This window comes from Betta splendens, chromosome 7, assembly GCF_900634795.4.
Source record: "Betta splendens chromosome 7, fBetSpl5.4, whole genome shotgun sequence".
Lineage (NCBI taxonomy): Eukaryota > Metazoa > Chordata > Actinopteri > Anabantiformes > Osphronemidae > Betta > Betta splendens.
The window spans coordinates 5,217,425-5,237,267 of NC_040887.2; the positions used below are offsets into that span (position 1 = coordinate 5,217,425).

The following is a 19,843-nucleotide window of genomic DNA, read 5'->3' on the forward strand; positions in this document are numbered from 1 at the left end:
GACCTCTTATTTTTCTTTGACTTGGTAATTTAAAAGCAAGCAACAGCAACTTGGGACATAAAATTCAATCAAGGCAAAAAGCTGCAGAAAGAAACAGCAGATTGGCTGTTCGGGTGTGTTGTTTTGCAATTTCAGTTTGTGCTGCTGCGGTGATAAGATCCCACCACTACTCCCAGTTCTGCTAACATCTGCAGGTCTCCCAGAGCTATTGTTATCTCGCCGTGCACGTTGCCCTGAATGCCTGCTCTCACCGCCCTGCACCCCCGACTACCACCCACCATACAGCAGATATGCAGTGGCCGTGTGGACAGTGGAGGGGAGAAAGTGACAAAGCAGCGACGAAAGCACGAGAGAAAACAAACAAGGTAGGAAGCAAGAAAGACAGCGAGGGTCTGAGTTTGGATTCGTAGCATAGTGTGCTATTCACCAGCACAGTCTCCCATGCATCATTGGGAAAGTGGAATGTCTGGTCCTCCACCTGACTTCAGCACTGCCGAGGTCTGACTGATCATGGCCACTCTGCACAGAGCACACTCCATGCACTGTTTCCATTTCCTGCCTTTCATTATTACCCCGTAAATGCATTTGAAATGTGGAACATGCAGACACAGTTCAACAACTCAAACAAATGTTGATAAATGTGCTGAAAGGCTGAAAATGACTTAACACTGAGCAAGGAAAAAAATTCAAACATGGGGTCCATGCTAAAATATGAGCAGTTAGATGAGTTTGACATTTATATTATAATGATATAAAATATAGCCTGTGCTATTCAGTTTAACCCAATATGTGTTTTTATGTCTATATGTTCTATATGTTGCATATTCACAGTGTTTCAGTGTATAAACCTATTGTAGGATTGCGTTGTCTGTTTCATAAAGACATTCATTAGTAGTAATTCATCTCGACATTCCACACATAGCTTGGCATTACTGAACTGTCACGATTCACCCTGAGGTGAAGGCTACTCAAGCCACAAACAAGGAGGTAAAAGGAATATGGCCCAAGTCATCATTCCAGGCCTCCCTGCCTTCACTGATGATTCATTATTCATGGCTGTCTGTGTGTGTGTGTGTGGAGCCGGCCTTCTTATTGCCATTTAAATCAAATCTCAATCTTCACAGCCTGTAATTCTGCTGCCGCTCTCTCGCCTCCAATCCTAAACTTTGGCCCCTTTCTTTCCCCGCTTTCCAAACCTCCCCCTGTGTGTTTTCAGATTACGCCTGTTATTTATTCAGTCAGATGAGACCGGCAGACCAGATGGCCATTGGATTACCACGTCCTTCATATTTAAATCCACTGCCTCAGTGTTCCCAATGGCCAAACCAGTTCAAGTACTTTCTTAGGACTCAGCCCTTCTCCACAACCGAAGCAGCGACATGCGCGTCGTGTTTCTAGATATTGGCTCGTCCGCACCCAAATGCCCACGTATTTTCGTGGCCGGACTTGAAGGTCTTTGTCCGGGCTGAAGAAACTATATGTCCTGCAGGCCCTTCCCATCTGCAGCACAAGTTTGCGAGCAGCCCCAATAATGGAGCCTGTGTGTGACAGAGATGGATGAGAACCCAGGGGAGCTCATAAAACCTGCAGCAGAGAGGGAGGAATGGAAGAAGGGAGGGGAGAGAGTGGACAGCAGGCGCTTCGTCCTCTCTAAGCAGACATTAGAGGACTCAGTGAGGCGGGCTAACTGCTGTCCACTCCATCATCAGAGTAGCACCAATCCAGAATGGGCTTCTTTCACACACACTACCCCCCTGGCCAAGCTAATGAGCAGCTGCACGTACCTGAAGAACCAATTCGTTGTGAAAGCCCAGAGTAATTAATTTCGAATCAACATTTTTTTTTAAAAAGTGCATTGTGTTCGCTTTCTGCATGTGCACAGTGAGTTAGATGAATGATGCTGCCACTCACCCCTGATGAAAGCAGCGGGGTGCTGGTACAGTTTAGCCCCTTCCATGTAATTAGATCTTGCCTTCTGCTGGACTGTGGTTTTCCAAAAACGATAGCATGGCACAATAAACTGAGCAATCCACACTTGTGCTTAAATCAGAGCCAGTAGATTAACTGCCGGGTAAAGAACAGGGCTGAGATGCTAAGTTTAGAAGAATAAATCAGGATAGCAGTCGTATAATCATTTCAGTATATGCGTCTATGAGGTGAGTGATTTTATCTCTTTGCCTTTTGCTTACACCTAAATTTATTTTATAATTTATTCTTGATCTGTGCTAAAATCAGATAGTCAAACAGGTTAAGCATATATAAATATGTAAAGAGCTTCTCCTGCCTTATGGTCTTACTTGGCTGTGTGGGCGTTGATAAGAACCCTGTGCTCATGCACATGAAACTTCCCACTGCTTGTGTGTGTGTTCTTGGCCCCAGGAGAGACAGATGTTCCTCTGCTGACTGCTTTACTGTCTGTGCGGCCATTGTGGTGGACGTCCGTCCAACAGACGTGCGCAGCTCGGACAATCCAGTTGGCCCTGAGACAAAGCCTGAAGGATCCTATTGTCAGGGGCCTGTCTAATTATGGAAATCTTATTAATCTATTCAGCAGCAGTCCACTGACAGCTTTTGTGTCACCCTGGGATTTATTGAGGGACCAGTGTGAGCCGCAGCCTTTTGTAGGAGTGCATGATGAAGCAAGTGAGTCCCTTCAGCAGGAGACAGCTTTACTTTGAAAGGGTCCTAAAATTAAAATTGAAGCACTTACGTGTCAAGGAGAGGCTATCTACAATTCCCTGAATCCTGTGTTGGTGCTGTGAAACCAGAGTGGCTTTGGCCCATAAACACTGGCCGGCGCTGGAGGCGGTGCTGTGGTTCCCTCTAAAAGGCGTATCGGTGTGCGAGGTGAAACGTTATCTTGGCAGAAAGCTCCAGGAGCATTTCACAGCTCCCCTGAGGTTGCTTTCCCCTTCTCCCCTCCCGGCACCTTTGTCTTCTCTGCCCCAAGGAACAAAACGGACACGGATACAACAAGCCTTCTGGGACGCTCCGCTATTAAACTGTGCCGATTGTGAGGAGACTGCTTGTAAACAAGACTGCTGAGAATCAATCCAATCAGGGCTGCATTCAGGGTGCATCGCTACCCCCACCCGGAGAAAACTACCAACACCTCCGCTCCATCATACATTTCAACGCACGGGCACAAATTAGGTAGAGCGATGTCATCTAAAAGCCACATGGATCCATAAATCCCATAAGAAATATAGCTCCTCTATAACAAGTTGGGCCTTAAACTGCCGGCACCTGTGACGACCAAGTGACTATCGATTAAATATTGTGGGAAAGAGTTATCATAGCCAGAACATGGTTCTAAAAATGAACCCTGAAACTACTTGAATCTCTGACGCGTCGGTTGTTATGTATTCAGGAAGCGCAAACTGATCAATGAGTTATTGGATTAAACCCCTGCTTGCCTGACATAAATATGCAAAAGGAAATTAACACTTTCTGTCAGAATCTTCTAACAATATTGGTTATTTTAAGAAAATATTTAAGTAACTAGCAAGAAATGTTCAATGTGCACGGTGAGAAATGGCGTCATTTGCTGCTGAAGCCCTGTACGTGCTCTGTTCGGCTGTTTGGTGTGATTTATGACACTAATATCAAGCAGGAGTATCTCACTTCTACCTGGACCCTCATAAAAACACCAATCTGAGAGCCAGGCCACATTTCACAGCGTGGCAGGTGGATATTTTACCAACACACAGGTCTTGCACGCTTACAGAAGTAGTCGACATACAGTGAACCGTCAGTTGTTATCAAACCTGGAGTCAAGTCGACGAAACGGGAATGAAGAACCTGTGATGGAGGTGATGTGATGCTGCTACAGGAGCATTTTGAAGCTACATCCCACCTGGTGTGTGGAACCATCACCTTCAGGTTAAGAGCTATTGGCCCAAGCGGGAGAGCGATGCGGTGCTGCATCAGTTGACGTCTCCTCTTCAATCCCCTCAATCCAGTTAAGATGGTTTGGACCGGGGATTGGTGGAAAAGCAGCCAATAAGTAAGTACCAAACACACGTGGGAAGACTGATGGAACACGGTCCTTAGTTCAGGGGGCCGAAAGTTCCCAAAGAATTCAACTCGAAATCAAAAGAGCAAAAACATAAATCATATTCTGGGTTATTTAACACATTTTGCTCAAGATGCTTGTTCTTTTGTTGCTTCATAGTTTGGATGCCAATATTAATAATGTGGAAATGATAAATAATGAAAATTACATGAGTAGTAGATTGTTTCCCTTTCTCACAGTGTTTGGGGTGTTGCCAAAAAGCTAATTACTCAAGACTCTTCCTAAACCACCTAGTAATAATAATGCGCAGGGGATCTGAATCTTTCAGGCACACATAATTGAGCATTGCCAGCGAAAATTATTATAAATGTATGCATTAGTCACAGGGCTGCTATCAATCAAAGGAAACACAATCCCACACTCCCATGCTGCCTCTCACTCCCTCTGGCTCATCTGCTCTCTCTTTCAAGGCCTTAAAAAGATGTAATAACAGAGGGCTGTGGGAGATCTGCTGGGGAGTTTTCACACCTGCTGCCCGGCGCGAGCGCGAGCAGACGCAGCGCTTTTCCAACACGCCGGAGCAGCGGAATCCCAGGAGGACGGGGCCCGTCTCCTGCAGTGGCACCGGGGAGCGTCCTCTGCGTGTCACTCTGCCTTCGTCTGTCCGTGGACACACTATCTGCGCTCCCCCGTCCCAAATCTGACACTTTGACTTTTTGCTGCATTGCCCTTTGGAATATTTTGGGTCAGCTGTCAGGATAGCTTTTGTCAGGGTGAGCAGATAATATGGTTTTATGTGAAAGGAAGGGCAGCACAACAGCATTAAACTGTGTATTTTGACAAAATAATGCCATTATACGGCCCATGTGTGTAACACAACAACACAGTAGAGGCAAAGGCCAATTATTGTGATTCTGTGGACGGAGGGAAACGACTTGATGGAACTTAACCAGCCATTAATTGACAAACGTGTTGAGAATAGCTAATGCTTAAAAAGCCTGCTCAATTTACTGCCCTTATCTCAGCACTCTCCAAAACTAGAAAGCCTCAAGAATAATTGCTGGATGCGTCACTTCATGCTCGTAATTTTAGAAACAACTCCCCCCCATCCCCCGTGCCTGCTAACACATGTCCACAAATGGCACAGGCCCGAACACCCCCACGTCCCCTTCAAGAAAAACAGAGTCCCTATTTTCTGTGGCTGCAGGCTGGCTGCAGGCCATTGTGTCCACTAATATATCAAAGAACAGCTGTCCTAAGGCTCTGTGATGACCAATCATCCCTTCCATCTGTCTCACTTTCCCAATCTCTGCTCCATCTCACACCCCCCCACATCTTTTTCCTCGCAACCTCCTTTTTGCCTCATTTCTCTGCTTTTCCACTTCCCTTATTCCCCCCATTCCCAGTGAGCCTGGAGTATTTCCTCTCTCTAGTCCAAATCCCCATGGCCCCTCTGCGCTCCCAGCTTGTCTTCTCAGCGCACGGACGGCTCAGAGATTTGTTGTCTTCTGCGGAGACGCACACAAATTAGAGAGCGCTCAATACATTCGACAGCCACACTTCCCGCTATTGCAGTTTACTTTATGATCACAGCGCCGCGAACGCCTAATGGCATAACATTTAAAGTAAGTAATTTCTCAAGTGTGGTCATTCACTAATTAGCTGCGCTGGTGTGAAAGGCATTGTGTCTCATTGTCAAGCTCTGAATTCTGCTGCTTCAGGAATCCAGTGAAGTGTTGCCATCCAAATGAGCCTCAGCGCCCTGCTCCTTAATTGGACCCTTAACGGGAGCGGAGGTCTCCTTAATGAGCTGATGAACCCTCAGAGAAAAAGACCACAGGACCGGTGGACTCGCAGGGCCGCGGGTCCCTAACCCTTTTTTGACGCACGCAAACACACACATGCACACAACCGCACACACACTGGGGGCTAATTAGACCCCATTCACACCCAGCACTAATGATCCCAGGTCTTATTCACACACACTTAAGCAACTGTGTGTTTACTCAAGGGTCCCACAGGCCCCTCCACCACACCACTCACACCACTGCCAGCGTGGCCCTCCAACTCGCCGCTCTACTCAAGAGCCTGGATGAGATCTACTCCTATTTTCTTTACACAAACTGCTCCCAGACTTGGCGAAGTCATTCACAAAGACACAAAACATAAAAACAGAGGCACCAACTGAAAGGAGAGGGAAAGGGGTCAGTCAGCGGAGAGCTATAAAAACTGTCAGGTCTGCACTCCTCTGTGTGCACGTCTGTGGGCTGTTTTAAAAGAAAAGGTATCGCTACACCAGCGGGGGCCCCCAGCAACAAGAGTTAGGGCACTCCTGGGTTGGCGGCCTGGGACTGATTTAAGAGCGTGTTTGAAGTGCAGATTACAGATTCTTTGCACCAAATCCCTCCAGGAGTATCTATGGCCCCTGGAATCTCTCTCAGGTTTCTTGTCAGGTCCGGCCGCGGCTACTCGTCCCAGCTTGAAGTCTCCTGAACTGGCCAGAGACAAGGACCGGGGCCCGACACAGAGGGACAATGCTGTGTGAATGCACACGCTCTGAGCCCGCAGTGGTCCAACGTAACGTTGGGAGGCGGGGAAACGAGAATTCCAACATGGAGGTGAGAGTCTTTACATGCCCTGAGCATATGCAGGTCCCTCACCGGCAGATTCTTGCTCAGCAGAATTATGACTGGAGTCTTTAAATGAGAGACAGTGAGCTGCAGTGTCACCGTGTGTCACTGGCCTGAGAGTAAACACTGCGACTACCTGACACTGCTGTGTCGCTCCTCTGAACGCACGCACGCACACACACACACACGCACACACACACACGCACACGCACACATACACACACACACACACACACACACACACACACACACACACACTGAAACCATCTCAACCCTGCAGAATGCGGCAGAACAGAAGTGCTCTATACATGAAGCCCATCGTGCCGTTGGACAGGGCAGATGAAAACCAGCATTGTGCGTCCTGAACATAAAAGCTTAGTGCATAGTGGAGTGGAGGATTCCCATGGAATGGGAGGGTCAGAGCAGAGCTAGCGCTGCAGGCACGCCAGCTATGCCACCAGCAGCGAACAGTGAGAAATTCTTGAACGCACTCGTCCACCGCAACAGCACTGAACGTGTTCAGTGATGATGAAGCCAGTTGAACCAGCCTTTGCGTGAAGCAACACAAGAATCCATGCATTCTCTTGCAAATGAACGTCTTAGTGTTGTTTGGCCAACTCAGGCTCAGGCATTAGATTTGCAACTATAAACAAAAAATTTAAAAAACACCATTTCGTGGGAGAATTCAACAACTCCTAAGCTGCATCTATTTCAATATTTCAATAAAATTATTTCAGTGGTGAGGTTTCCAATAGTTTAGTGGATCCTCTCTCATCCACCCATGATGCTTTAATCAAGCTGTTAAGTCCAGTTTCACTTCCCACACCCACACTCCTGCTTTACAGTGCCTCTCCACACTGATGTATTCTCACCCAACAGAAGCTAATTCTCAGCATCTATTATGATGTAATAATTTTGAAATTAACCGTTTGGCTTGATTTCTCCCTATTTTCTGGGAACTGTCGTGCCCATAATGCTCCTTTGAGGCCCGGTTAAAGAGCTGGGAAGAAGGGGCCCTTGAGGCCGAGGCCACGGAGGCAGCCCCATGCTGACCGACAAACAATGCTGTTTTGGAAAGCAGGAGAGCTGGACTCGAATGAAGCCTGGTGGGTGGGTGTAACGGGGGAGGCCAGAACTGGACACGTCAGTTATTAAGTCAGCGCTGAAGGAGGAGAAGGGAGAGGAGGCGGCGTGTGTGCTGGCAAGTCTTGGGCTGTACTGGTAAAATGACACTGGCAGAACCAGAGGAGTTCTGCTGCTTTAACTATCAGTTCTCTGTGTCTCAGTGTCTTCCGCCTGGTGATGAAACACCAGAGTCCAGCCTGAGGCCTGCACCGCTCTCCTTCTGTTTGCAAACTATAGTACACTGTGTTCATTGCTGCTTATTTTTGGAGCGGAGGCTCATTGATTCAGGCAAAGTCCAACTGAGGTAACTGGGTATGTTTGAGGCGTCGTGTACTCACTATAGGGGACAATAGGACTCAGCATCCTGTGGAGCAGGTCTCAGTAAGGAGGAATGCTGTTTAGTGAATACCAGCTAAGGTTAGCGTCTGTCCGGCTGCAGTCCATCACTGGCATGAGCTCGCACTGACAACTGGAGCGCCCTAAGACAGAGAGAGAGAGAGAGAATGAGAGAGGTGAGGCAGTTGCAGGCTGCTGCACAATGTCTGGACAAACACTCACATGTCAGCCGAACCTTCCACACGCACACACACACACGCACACACACACACGCACAGACCAGGATTCACAGAGAGTACGACACAATTATGGAATAACCTGAAAACACGGTTAAAAACGCGTACACACACATACACACACACACGGTCGCACACAGTCTGCTAAATTAACACACAGCGCCGTGTTCATTATAGTCAGGCATTAAGCTGATTGTGAAGCTGCATCCAGCCTCTAAAGAGGGCTTTCCAAATCTGCCTCACAAAAGGCTCATGCATACCACTGCTCTGTGCACTGGGGCAATAAAGACTGCATTCTTAGGAGACCAGACACTTTTGGAGCTGCATACTCAAAAAGCAGAGTCAGAAAACGTTTCCTGGAATGTAATGCTGAAGTTTGACGTTTTGAATTATCTGAAGAAAAAACTGAAGTCGACCTTTCAATAAAAGAAATGATGAAATCAGTCTGTGACAGTTTAAAATAAAAAAAAATTTATTCTGTTTTATTTTATTCATTCCAAGATAGTTTAATCCTCCAGTTTCTATTGTTTTAGTCTGATATAATGCAACTTTCTTAACAAGCTCATGAGATTAAAATTAATTCTCAGCCATTTGTTGTATTTCTGAATTCAGAGAACACAACCAGTTTTATACACGCTGCTGCCATGTTGCTTCAGTCAGTTTATACACAATACACAAATTACTGTAATTGTTTTTGACTTTTTATAAATATACAGTACAACGATGGACATTCTAGCTACCGATACAGAAACAAAACAAGCTGCTTCCAGCTACTAAAACTTTTTTAACTCTAGCATTTTACTTAAAACATAACACAAAGTCTGTATGTGGTAAAAACAGACTATGAATCTACGCATGTCTCTATCAACGAGCCAATAGTATGAACAAGTAATTACGCAATGAGCACACGGCTGTCTGTGGACACCAGCAGGCTTCACAAACACCGCCTCCGACTATATGATCCCCCCGCGCTGAGTGACAGTCAACTTTAAACGCTCAGCCCAGAAGAACCAACTCCACTTCAGGTGCAAACCACAGCTTCCACTGCAAACAAGCACGGCTGTGTCCGGGGTCGGACGGCAGCGATAGCGGCACCGGGAGGTTGAGCGTCTCGTGGCTTCAACGCGCTGAGCTCGCCTGCTCCTGCAACTTGGCCGGAGCCCCCGTCAAACAGCGGGCTATGACAGCGGGTCAGCACAGAGATGCAGAGAAGACAGGCAGCCTTACCTATTCATGCCTGCATGTCCTCCATCCGATCTGAAAGCGTAGGATAATCCCTGGAGCAGAACAGACCTTGTGTGCACTGCTATGCTTTTTTTTCCACATATGGGACACAACTCCACTCTGTCTCTCTCTCTCTCTACCTCTCCCTCCCTCCCTCCCTCCCCCCCTCCCTCCCTCCCTCTCTCTCTCTCTCTCTCTCTCTCTCTCTCTCTCTCTCTCTCTCTCTCTCTCTCTCTCTCTCGCTCTCTTTCTCTGGCCAGTGACAACAGAGTGAGGACTCACCCCTCCCCCATGGATCTCCCATCCCCCTCTCCCTCCCCTCCTTCCCTCTCTCTCTCTCTCTTTATGCCTGAAGTATTTAAGCAGAGAGAGGGGGGGGGGGCAACAGGGCGGTTGGGGGGGGGGCTCACCAATTGTGGTTTGAAGGAGAGAGAGAGAGAGAGAGAGAGAGAGGGGCGATTACACTGAAGCCTGGACACAGGGCAGGGGAGAGAAAGAGATTTGGGTTGGAGGGAAATGGCCAGGCTCATTAGGAGAAGAGCTGAATGAACAGTGGGCAGATTGTGCTGAAAACACAGGGAGGAACGAGCGACTGACTCCAACAGATGATGCCCAACTTGCACAAAAGCGCAGAAATATGTTACGCTACTCGCTATGCGACTTTCTGCTGTTCAGATGTGCCTCCGCTGACACGCCCACGCCGAAGCGTGTGCCTTATGGAGTGGCCAGGTTGGAGGTGCGTACTGATTAATAGTTAACTACTACCTGGGGCCTGAGGAATGAAGTCCAGGATGGTTCACTGTCACAACCCAGACGTGGGAGTGGGAAAAATGTCTCCTGCTTAGTGCACTGTCCAACAAAAACACAACATTTGATCACGTACGTGAACTTCCATAAGATACTGGAATCATCAGAACTTGTCTGGATTCACATGATCCAACTCTAAACACTTTTTTAGCCACTAGTTTAGTCAGGTACAGTAAATAAACACTATATAGTAGTCCTCATGTTTTAATACTACACAAATAGACAAGGAGGCTCCCATTATATAATGTGTGTAAATTAGACTTCCAGCCTTCACTGAAAGAAAAGTCAAATCAGACTCAAATGCGAAGGCTAAACATGCAACAGTAGCTGATGGGTTTCTCTCACTCTCCATATATGTCACGGTCAGGTGCTGTTCAGGTTTCATTTACTCGCTCCTCACACACAGCTGCCAGGCTGTTTTTAGCGCCACGCTCAGGGCCACATGGTCCAGTCATCTGCTCCTGTTACACGGGGCCGGTGCTCCAGCACTGCGTCCCTGTTGGGCTGCAGGACACGCGGAGGGACGCCGCCCATGCACACGCCCTCTGCCACAAATAGCCATGCATGCATGTGCACGGTCACCCAGTCTGCTCACAGTGAGGAGCAGGGGAACACTGGAAACAGGCAGAGACACTGATTCTACGTTTGGTGCCCAGAGCATCCTGAGCTAACATCATATCATGAAAGGTGTAGTTCTTTTAACATCCTGGATCCAAGATAAAATCAATCACTGCACATCTCTTGCTCATCTATCATAAATGATTGTCTTCAAATTGCCTTTTACAATTTTTCTCATATTGACACTGACCTCCTTTAGTAACTATACTTTTATAGCAAACAAAACGTGAAACCTGAACAAACCCAACACTCAGGCTGTAATAGACTGTGTCTGAAAACTCTCCTTTGTGTGACATGTGGGTTGAACTATTTTAGGAGATGCCCCAGTGGTCAGTGACATGGCTCAAATTGGAATGTAGGGCAATAAACCCATTGGAGGAAACACTGCTGCTCATTAGAGTGGTTACAAAACTTAACACACTCAGCGAGTCCCAGCACAGAACCACAATTAGACTCTTTAATGTTTTCCCTAATATGGGATCCTCAATAGATTTGCTAATGGTGTCTCTGTGGGGGGTGAGGTGAGGGTATGGTTGAGTAGGGATGTTGAAAGCAGACAATTCTGGCGCTCTCTCTATCACTCTATTACCTTATTAGTGCTGAGGCAGCAGTGTGTGGACACAGGCAGCGTGCTGAGCCCAGCACTACTAAAGCACAAAAGGCCTCCAGGCCATGAGACCAGCCAAAATCTGAGAAAAGACAGAGCAGGTACGCGTGGAAAAGCAAGTTTCTATGCTACAGTAGATGAGTGAGCTTGACAGGTGTCAGTCTAAAAAAATATCACGTGCATTGAGATATTTCGGCACACTTGTGACAGCTCAGGCTTCCCAAACGCTTCATTGGAATTTAGCCCAGTAGCCACTGGTGGTCATGGGTTACTGGCAGGAGTCAGGACTGGTTAGTTGTGCAGGTACCTGCTGTATGGGCGTTAATGGAGAGATATGACAGGCTGACAAAAGAGCCATGGCAAGCTGAAAATGATTCCTGAATGAACAGAGGCTACAGGTCAACACACTAGAGTTTGACCTTACACTGCAGGGCATGTCAGCTCAACACCTCCATTCAGCGTGGAGTCAGCTGACTTCATCAAGGCAAACTGATGAATCAGCCTTAAATTTAATTTGTTATGATTAAAAACAGCATGCAACACTATTGAACTAGTCAAGAAAAAAAAAAAAACCTGCACTCCTTCAGTCCATATACTGTAAATGGACTGTGAATGATATCAACAATTAATAAAAGATGTGATTACACAGCAAGCTAAAAATTATTAACTATGATTGAACTAAAGAAAAATCAAATTCTAAATCAGTGTTCAAAAGTTCATGAACAATGAAACTGACATCAGCGATAGACCAGTGAGGTGTAATAGAAGTTAAATGGACTAAGTGGAGAAGACATGAGGTATGAGACTTAAGATCTGACCTCAGGAGTCTAATTGCTTCCAGGACTGTGTGAACTTGACTAAAGCTCCACCGACGGGAATCCAAACATCTAAATTCAAACACGTAGGAAGAAAAACACACAAGACACGTTTTGTTTTTCAAAACACGTCTTACTTGTTATTTCCTGTGTTAAATGAAAGTGATTCTAAGCTCAGTGAAGCATGAGTGTTTGAGAAAACAGCGCGCTGCACACAGTTACACACTTTGCCTGCGCTGAAGTGTGTGGAAGGATTATTTGTGCTTTTATGCACAAAGAATATGTGTGTGTGGCGTGTTTGCGAAATAATCAGTTCCAGGCGCGCGAGGTTGGTCGATATGATTTCATTAGTGAGCAAAGGGCTTTGGCCGAGATTAGGACAGCGAGGGAAACTCTACCCCGGTTGCCCTAAAGAGGGCTGTTTCAGCAGCGGAGGAAGGAAAGAAAGGAAAAGAGACGGACAGGGGGGTCAGCGGGATTATTAGTGGGAGGTTCAGCTGTTTATTATTCCAATTCTATCGCTAACAGCTGAAAATTGGAGAATTAGGCAGCAGCCCTGAGCAGCCTGGGGATCAATGAAGAAGGGGTTAAACCCTGTGGCACGGCTCCACACACTGACAGCGCTCAAACACACACACACACACACACACACACACACACACACACACACACACACACACACACACACACACACAGGGCACATCAGATTTACCGCTCTGAAATGATAAGACACTCACAGATGTCACAGGTTGAAGTGAGTGTTGCATTAGTCTGACGGCTAATAATTTAATATAAACTATTACCCCTGTTCTCTGTGTCCTCTGTGTATCCCATATATGAACATCACACGCTGTTGGTATGAGCCTGCAGGGTCACGTCCATGCGTGTCGCTAACCTGGAGACGGACATGTGACACTGGGAACCGGGAAAATGTTAACTTTCCACGCCATGTCGATGTGTGAGTGCACGCGGGCAGATCTCTGGACACGTGGAAGTCAGGGAGTTAAATTTAGATGGGAAACGCGACTCTGGCCGTTCAATCTCACAATGTGCTGCTGCGATGCTGAAGGCCTGTTATCTGAGGCAGAGAGGTTCAGGGAGACACAAGAGAAACGTTGCCGACAGGACTCAATCCTGACATTCAATCCAGATGTTGGGGACTTTTCTATTAGCTTTATGGCAGTTGTAGCATCTGGACTGTAGCCTTCACATTCATTACCAATGAAGACCGATAAGGATGTAGTGTCAATAAGTTCTGTTTATGGGATTACTCATTAATGGCAGCAGCTGATTAAACCATTAGATGTTTGTGTGCATCCTTTAGGCTTGACAATTTACAGCTGCAATTAAAGGCAGTGGGTGAATTTGGCTGCAGCCCAACAAAAGTTATTATTAGAGAAACACATGATTTAACACTGCGAACACAAACTGTAAGTGTGCGGCGCTGTCTTCACAACCTGCGCTGCATGTACGTTTAATGCTGCTTTGTTTTAGATCTCTGTTTCATGTATGTATCTATATTTATAACACGTTCTCGCCCTCTTGTGTTATGTAATATTCTATTTGCTTTATGTAACTTCTAAAGACTTGCCTTCTGGTTTAGACTGCTGCCTTAACATCAATGTCCCTGGGAAAGAAATAACACAAAATGTAAATCAGTGGCCTGGCTTTACATATTATCATATTTATATATGTTCTATATATACATGTGTTCTACAACAGGACACACTGGGCATTTTACAGGTTGTAGACACAACAGTCACAGTACTGTATCAGAATGAAATCTTGATTTATTGTGTCTTACAATCTGCAAGGATTGGATCTCTGTGTCAGGTTTAAACTCCGGAAAGGGAATGAATTCCCCCTTAGTTGATTGTCACAGTCCTTGCTTGTCTATTTTCTCCTCCAGCAACAGAGGTTGGTAGGGAGCTAATGGCTATTCTCCACTCCTTATTAAACCTTTTCTCCAGGGTCTAACTCGTGCCTTGTGTTCAGGGAAATGCGGGCAACAAAGCAGCTCACCAGGGTGTCCTTTCTAAAGTGTCCAGTCGGTTGGAGGTGACCTGGACAAAGCAGGGGCCTGTTGAAAGCTGCCACCTAATCCCAGCCACGGCAACTTCTCCATTAACAACGAGAAGTCCAACAATGGTGTCTTTCAAGGGTTGTTCTCTTCACTGACACACTGACATAGCAACAATACAAGGGGACACTTAGAGAATGGAAAACCCTGTCTGTGATCACACATGTGCGTTCGTCACAAACGCCACTGGAGGAAAAGCTGCAACTGTAAAATGAAAGGGAGCCGCTGCAGGAGGCGAAGTCCGGCGCGGTGGCGCAGCGTCCACGTCGCTTCTTATAAATGCAATAACCGGCAGCCTGGAGCACTCACTTGTACCACACCGAAGGGTGAAATGGGTTTCGCGGTGTGGTCTGGTGTAAAATGATTTCTCTTCTTCAACATCAGCTTTTCTCCCTGTGCCTTTTTTTCTCCCCTTTGAGCACATCTGCTGACCAACAGAAAAGGAAGATGAATGCTTCCATTTGAGGCGCCGACACCCCCTTCTCTCATCTTCTTCGATCCCGATTTCACATTAAACTTGTAATAGCACGCGACCCTGCAAGGCACGGTTTTCATTCAGCCGGCCCATGTTATATGAATGAGATTCGGAGAAATGCCAATATTTATGTACATACATTGCCATTCTGGGGTTTTCTCATCATAGCATCTCGTTTTGTACTACAGATAGAGCAGCTGTCATTTTAGCCATCACATTATACATGCACAGACACCCAGCGCTACCCACAGTCATGAAATGTAAAACGCCACTACACTGTCCAGACCTGTAATGAGCTCTCACCACTGTTCTGTGGTGTACCACCCAGCCAGCTGCTGCCCTGCTCCAGCTACACTTGTTGGGAAGGTCATCTGTCAGAGAATGAACTGGTTTGTGGCCATTTGGCATTCCCATGTGCTCTGCACACAAAGAAGTGTCTCTGAAGGACACTTTTCTTCCTCTCCTGTGCTCTAATTCAATCGTTCTTACAGGCTAGCAGTGTCCCACTGTCTGCTAGCCCAGTAATCTCTGTGTAATTGAGTTCCCAATAAGCCATCCATCAATAATGCATCTGGTTCCATGAAGGGAGACACAACCACACTCTTCCAGCCCCCTGCATGGAGGAAGGAGACAGGATTCTTTTTCAACTGACCAGGGAGATCTATTACTTCCTGGAGATCACTCACTGGCCTCTCTGGCTTTTATCACTTCCAAACACAAGCTACTTCAGATGTGGAATTATTATATCAGACAGTATCATGGTGGTGGGTGGTTTGTGGAGCGGCTCAAGACAAACACAGCGATGTTCAGGAAGCGGCCCACATGTAGACGTTACAGACATCACAACACAATGATTCAGCCGCCTCTAGCTAATGTGTTGTGCGGTTACAGGGTGGAAAAGATTCAAGAAAATGTCAACGGGCGCCAGCAACGGTGTTTTGTAAGGCGCTCCGAAGAACAGCCTGCTCATAAACACACACATCCAAAGTCGGCCCACATACATCTCACGTCTCCATTTCAATTGCCGGTGTATGCCAACCCATCAATTAGTGACTAACACCATGGTCCTGCAAGGTTAAACTGTACAGCTGTCTGAATGATTTTCAATTATACAGACAGGAAGCCCCCAATAGCTGCCTGGCTCCCACCTTCCTCCCTGGCCTCACAGGGTCATTTATATTACCTAACGCCTCCCATGGATAATTGTGTATCACCACCAAACTGCCTCCTTTTCCTCCAAAGTCTTATCTCCATTTTCAATCTCCGATAATGAAGCAACTAGCATCATTTTTTAAAGTGTGTTCATTACAATCCAGTTATTTTATAGAATGCTGTAAAATGAATATAATCTTTGTTTTCTTTTGTAAAATTTCCACATAATTCATGTTGTCCTGCAGCTCCCCACATCATGGTTAAGTCACGCTCTCTAGATCCCTTTTATGCTGTCCCTTTACCCTTGGGCCTGCCAGATTAATGGCTCATTTAAGTCTCCATTACATTACATTAGCCCATTCAACCACTGCAAACTGTACACTGCCCAGGAAATAAATCACATAATGAAAATATTAATCAATCTCAATAAGTGACTGCACGTAATCTGGTTGATGTTAAAGACTATGACAAAGGTTTATACTGGGAGCATCAAATTACTGTCACTTATAGGGATAGATTGACTCTAATAGCTCTAGATCTATTGAGGCTATTGGCTTATGATAGCAATGAGTCTATAAAGACCTGGGAGGAGGAATATTCCTGGTGTTACCGCTGCTAGATTTTGCAAGTAAGCCAAATAGAGAATGCATTACACTGTCCGTGGTCGGAACAGTCGCCCGTGCTTGGCTGGTTGGGACAAAAGTCACAGAATGCCACAAAATAACACTGTTTGCTCAAGCGGTTTTTACAAAGCTGCTTCTCTGCGACACAAAAGTGTAACAGCAGGAGTTGAAGGAAATTCTGCGAGATGCAGGCACGAAAAAAGGCGTAGGTTTACACCAACACACACAGCAACACCGTTCCCAGCTGGCGGTTAATTCAGTCCCAACACGTTCCATTTTGAGGCTGCTGTCAGGCTCAGGTCTGCAGTGTGATATTGTGAAGGAGAGGTAATTACATTTTGGTTCAGTCTGGCGACTCAGCGTCTATTCAGAGGGTGCTGTCAGTGCCCTTCTCCTATAGACTACAACCACCAGAGGAATGTCCAGCGGTGGACACACTGCTGCAGACAAATAGCCTCTGTGATTGCACCACTACACCTCACTGGCTTCAGCAGGGGACTCGTCTCAATTAAACCCATTTGTGAGGAAACTTCCCTGGATCTGAATGTTTGAACACACTCATGTTCCACATTCTAGATCAGACGCTTCGTCCTGTTGCAGGACGATCTGGCACTCGAGCCTTGACGACAGCTGATGCATGAGTGATGCAGGGCGGTAGCTGATTTCCACCCAAGAGTATTTACTTTGAATGTGAAGGCGCGTCTTAGTGAAAGCGCCAGCACTTAGAGAGTACGCGCTGACGTTATGAAACCCAGATTGAACATATGTCAGAACAAATAACGCAGCACATTTACAACTCGCATGCAAACAGTCCTCTCTGCACACACTGTGCAATGGTTTCACAATGAAACGGGGCCGTGCCATAAGTCCGGGGATCCGAAGTGGAACTGTTTTTATAGTTTCACTGCAGTTTCTACGTGCACCTGACCACAAAATGTTGCCATGGATTTATTGTTTTGCTGAGGTTCTCAGTTCATGTGTGGTCATGTTGTACTTGTCCATTGTGTACTATTGATCAGGCCCTAGTGAAACTTGTGACTAAAGCTTAGTCCTATCCCAGTAGAATAAATCACAGTATTGACCCCGTGGTTATCAATAAAGGTAATGACAAACATCTGGCCCCACCTTTAATGGAATCGACAGACTCTTCCTGGCAGAAGCCCAACATTGGCCACACATAGATTGCCTTGATCTTTCTAGTGGGAACCTACTCTTAGTATGCAAATGGGAAGGGAGAAGTGCAATCGCCATCAAAAGCAAAGCCATTCGATTGAATTAGTAGCTGAAAATCTCCATAAACACCAAAGGAAAAACCTTAAAATGCCTGCTGACAATAAGCTGGTTTGAACTGACTAAGATTTATTCTGTCAAGGAGCTCACAGAGTATTTATGTCAATGAAGGAATAAGTGGGGAGATGTGATCGATGGCCGCTCCACTGAGGTCCAGAGGTGCTGAGCTGAACTTTTGGAGGCTTGCAGAGGAAGCACTCCTGTCCTGCGTGTGTCTGGGGCTGAGCCGTGTATCGTGTTACGTTGGCCGTAGGTGTTCTGAGACAGCATGTTCCCGTATCTGAAAGCGCCTGGCGCGACTGCGTGCGACCGCCACTTTAAACAGGGCGGCCGCCACAGCGCTGCGTGGGTTAAGGAGCCGCATTGTCCTTCCACCTCGGGATCGATGAGCGGCTGCGAGAAGCAGACTGGAATAGATGTCGTTATTTAGCGGTTCGTTCGCACAAGGACGGAGCGAGGAAGGACACTGAAAACACAGGGCAGGACGCCCCGCGGGCGAGCGGCGCTTCACTGGGAGCAGCTCCTGCACAGCAGCCGCCAGCAATTACAGCTCTGACGCCCAAGAAGCCAAACATAGACGCTGAAAAAAACAACAAAGACAAAGCAATACAATCATGTGTTCATCTCGACTGATCCCATACGACGAGAGCTTGTGAAATTTTACCAGCAAATCATAAACTAAACTCTGAAGTCATTTCCATGACCATGTCTTTTGGGTTTCCACTTCATTTAGCGGATGGACTGGATCCCCGTAAAAAGAGGATTTACACACACACACACACACACACACACACACACACACACACACACACACACACACACACACACACACACACACACACACACACACACACACACACACACACAAACACTGTTCAGTGTAAAGGTTTACTAGAACATTTCATTATCATTTCATTATGCGTGGCTTTAGGGCTGGGATCACACCTTTAGGTAAAAGTTGCACCACCCTTCACCTTCCTCTAAACAGAACCACTGATATTGGGTTTCATTTAGCAGTAAAGCAAAAGCATTTAGCTAAGCAGATAATCAGAACCATATGACTACGTCTCATCATTTTGTGAGACTTCTTTCATTTATGATAAGGTGCAGCCACCCTGAACCCTCCAGTTCCTCTCCAATCCTGTTACTGCCGGGATTCGTTCTGCCGGCCCTATAAAAGATTAGTCCTCCAGGAGAAAGAATGGACTTGATTAGCTAGACAGCAATTTAATGGGATTGTCAGAGGGCCCACAATAAATCAGCTTTTGTGATTAAATGGGATCTCCAGTAAAAGTTGAATGTCTCCAGATCAATAACTATTGAATGTTTCTCCTTTTGTTCTATATGAACGTAAAAAACGCAAGAGAAACAAAGCTAAAATTTCCGGCGGGCTAATGATCCTGCAGCTTACGTGTTTACTGGGGAGGTGGGGAGAAAGGGCAAGGAGCCACTCAGCCTGGAGACGGTAGAGGAGAGGGAAAAAAGAGATTTGTGTTAAGGTAAAGAACAAAGCATCAAGGAACACTTGGGGCTTTAAGTAAAAGTAAATGGGCTTAAACAGACGCAGCTGTACGGCCGTAATTGGACTGATACTGTAAAAGCTGTGTGCAGCCCTACAACGGCTAACCACCGCGTCCATGTGTTCACGGGGAAATGACTCACGCTATCTGCCCCGCTGTGATTGAACACTTGGATCAAGTCTGTAAGGAGGAAATAAAATACTATCAGGCTTAGGCACCGGCCAGCTCATGACCCCATGCAGCGACGGAGAGCTGCCCCACTCAATTAAGCAGCACAGCCCTGATTTGTC

At 46.5% G+C, this 19,843-nt stretch overlaps 1 protein-coding gene across 12 annotated transcripts in view; it reads right to left on the minus strand.

Annotated features, from left to right (window-relative positions):
• The window catches only part of fignl2 (fidgetin like 2), a 33,776-nt gene that overhangs the window by 4,442 nt on the left and 9,491 nt on the right, over positions 1–19,843 (minus strand). For 9 of the 12 annotated variants that reach the window (XM_041071568.2, XM_029156689.3, XM_041071567.2 and 6 more), the window contains one exon: positions 8,109–8,249. In XM_041071568.2, the coding sequence (XP_040927502.1) occupies positions 8,109–8,133 (25 nt within the window). In that variant the 5' untranslated portion in view covers positions 8,134–8,249. Of the gene's footprint in view, positions 1–1,911; positions 5,100–8,108; positions 8,250–9,569; positions 9,700–14,004; positions 14,041–19,843 lie in introns of those variants that run through there. The other 3 variants (XM_055510375.1, XM_029156684.3, XM_055510374.1) reach the window with 3 other exon arrangements.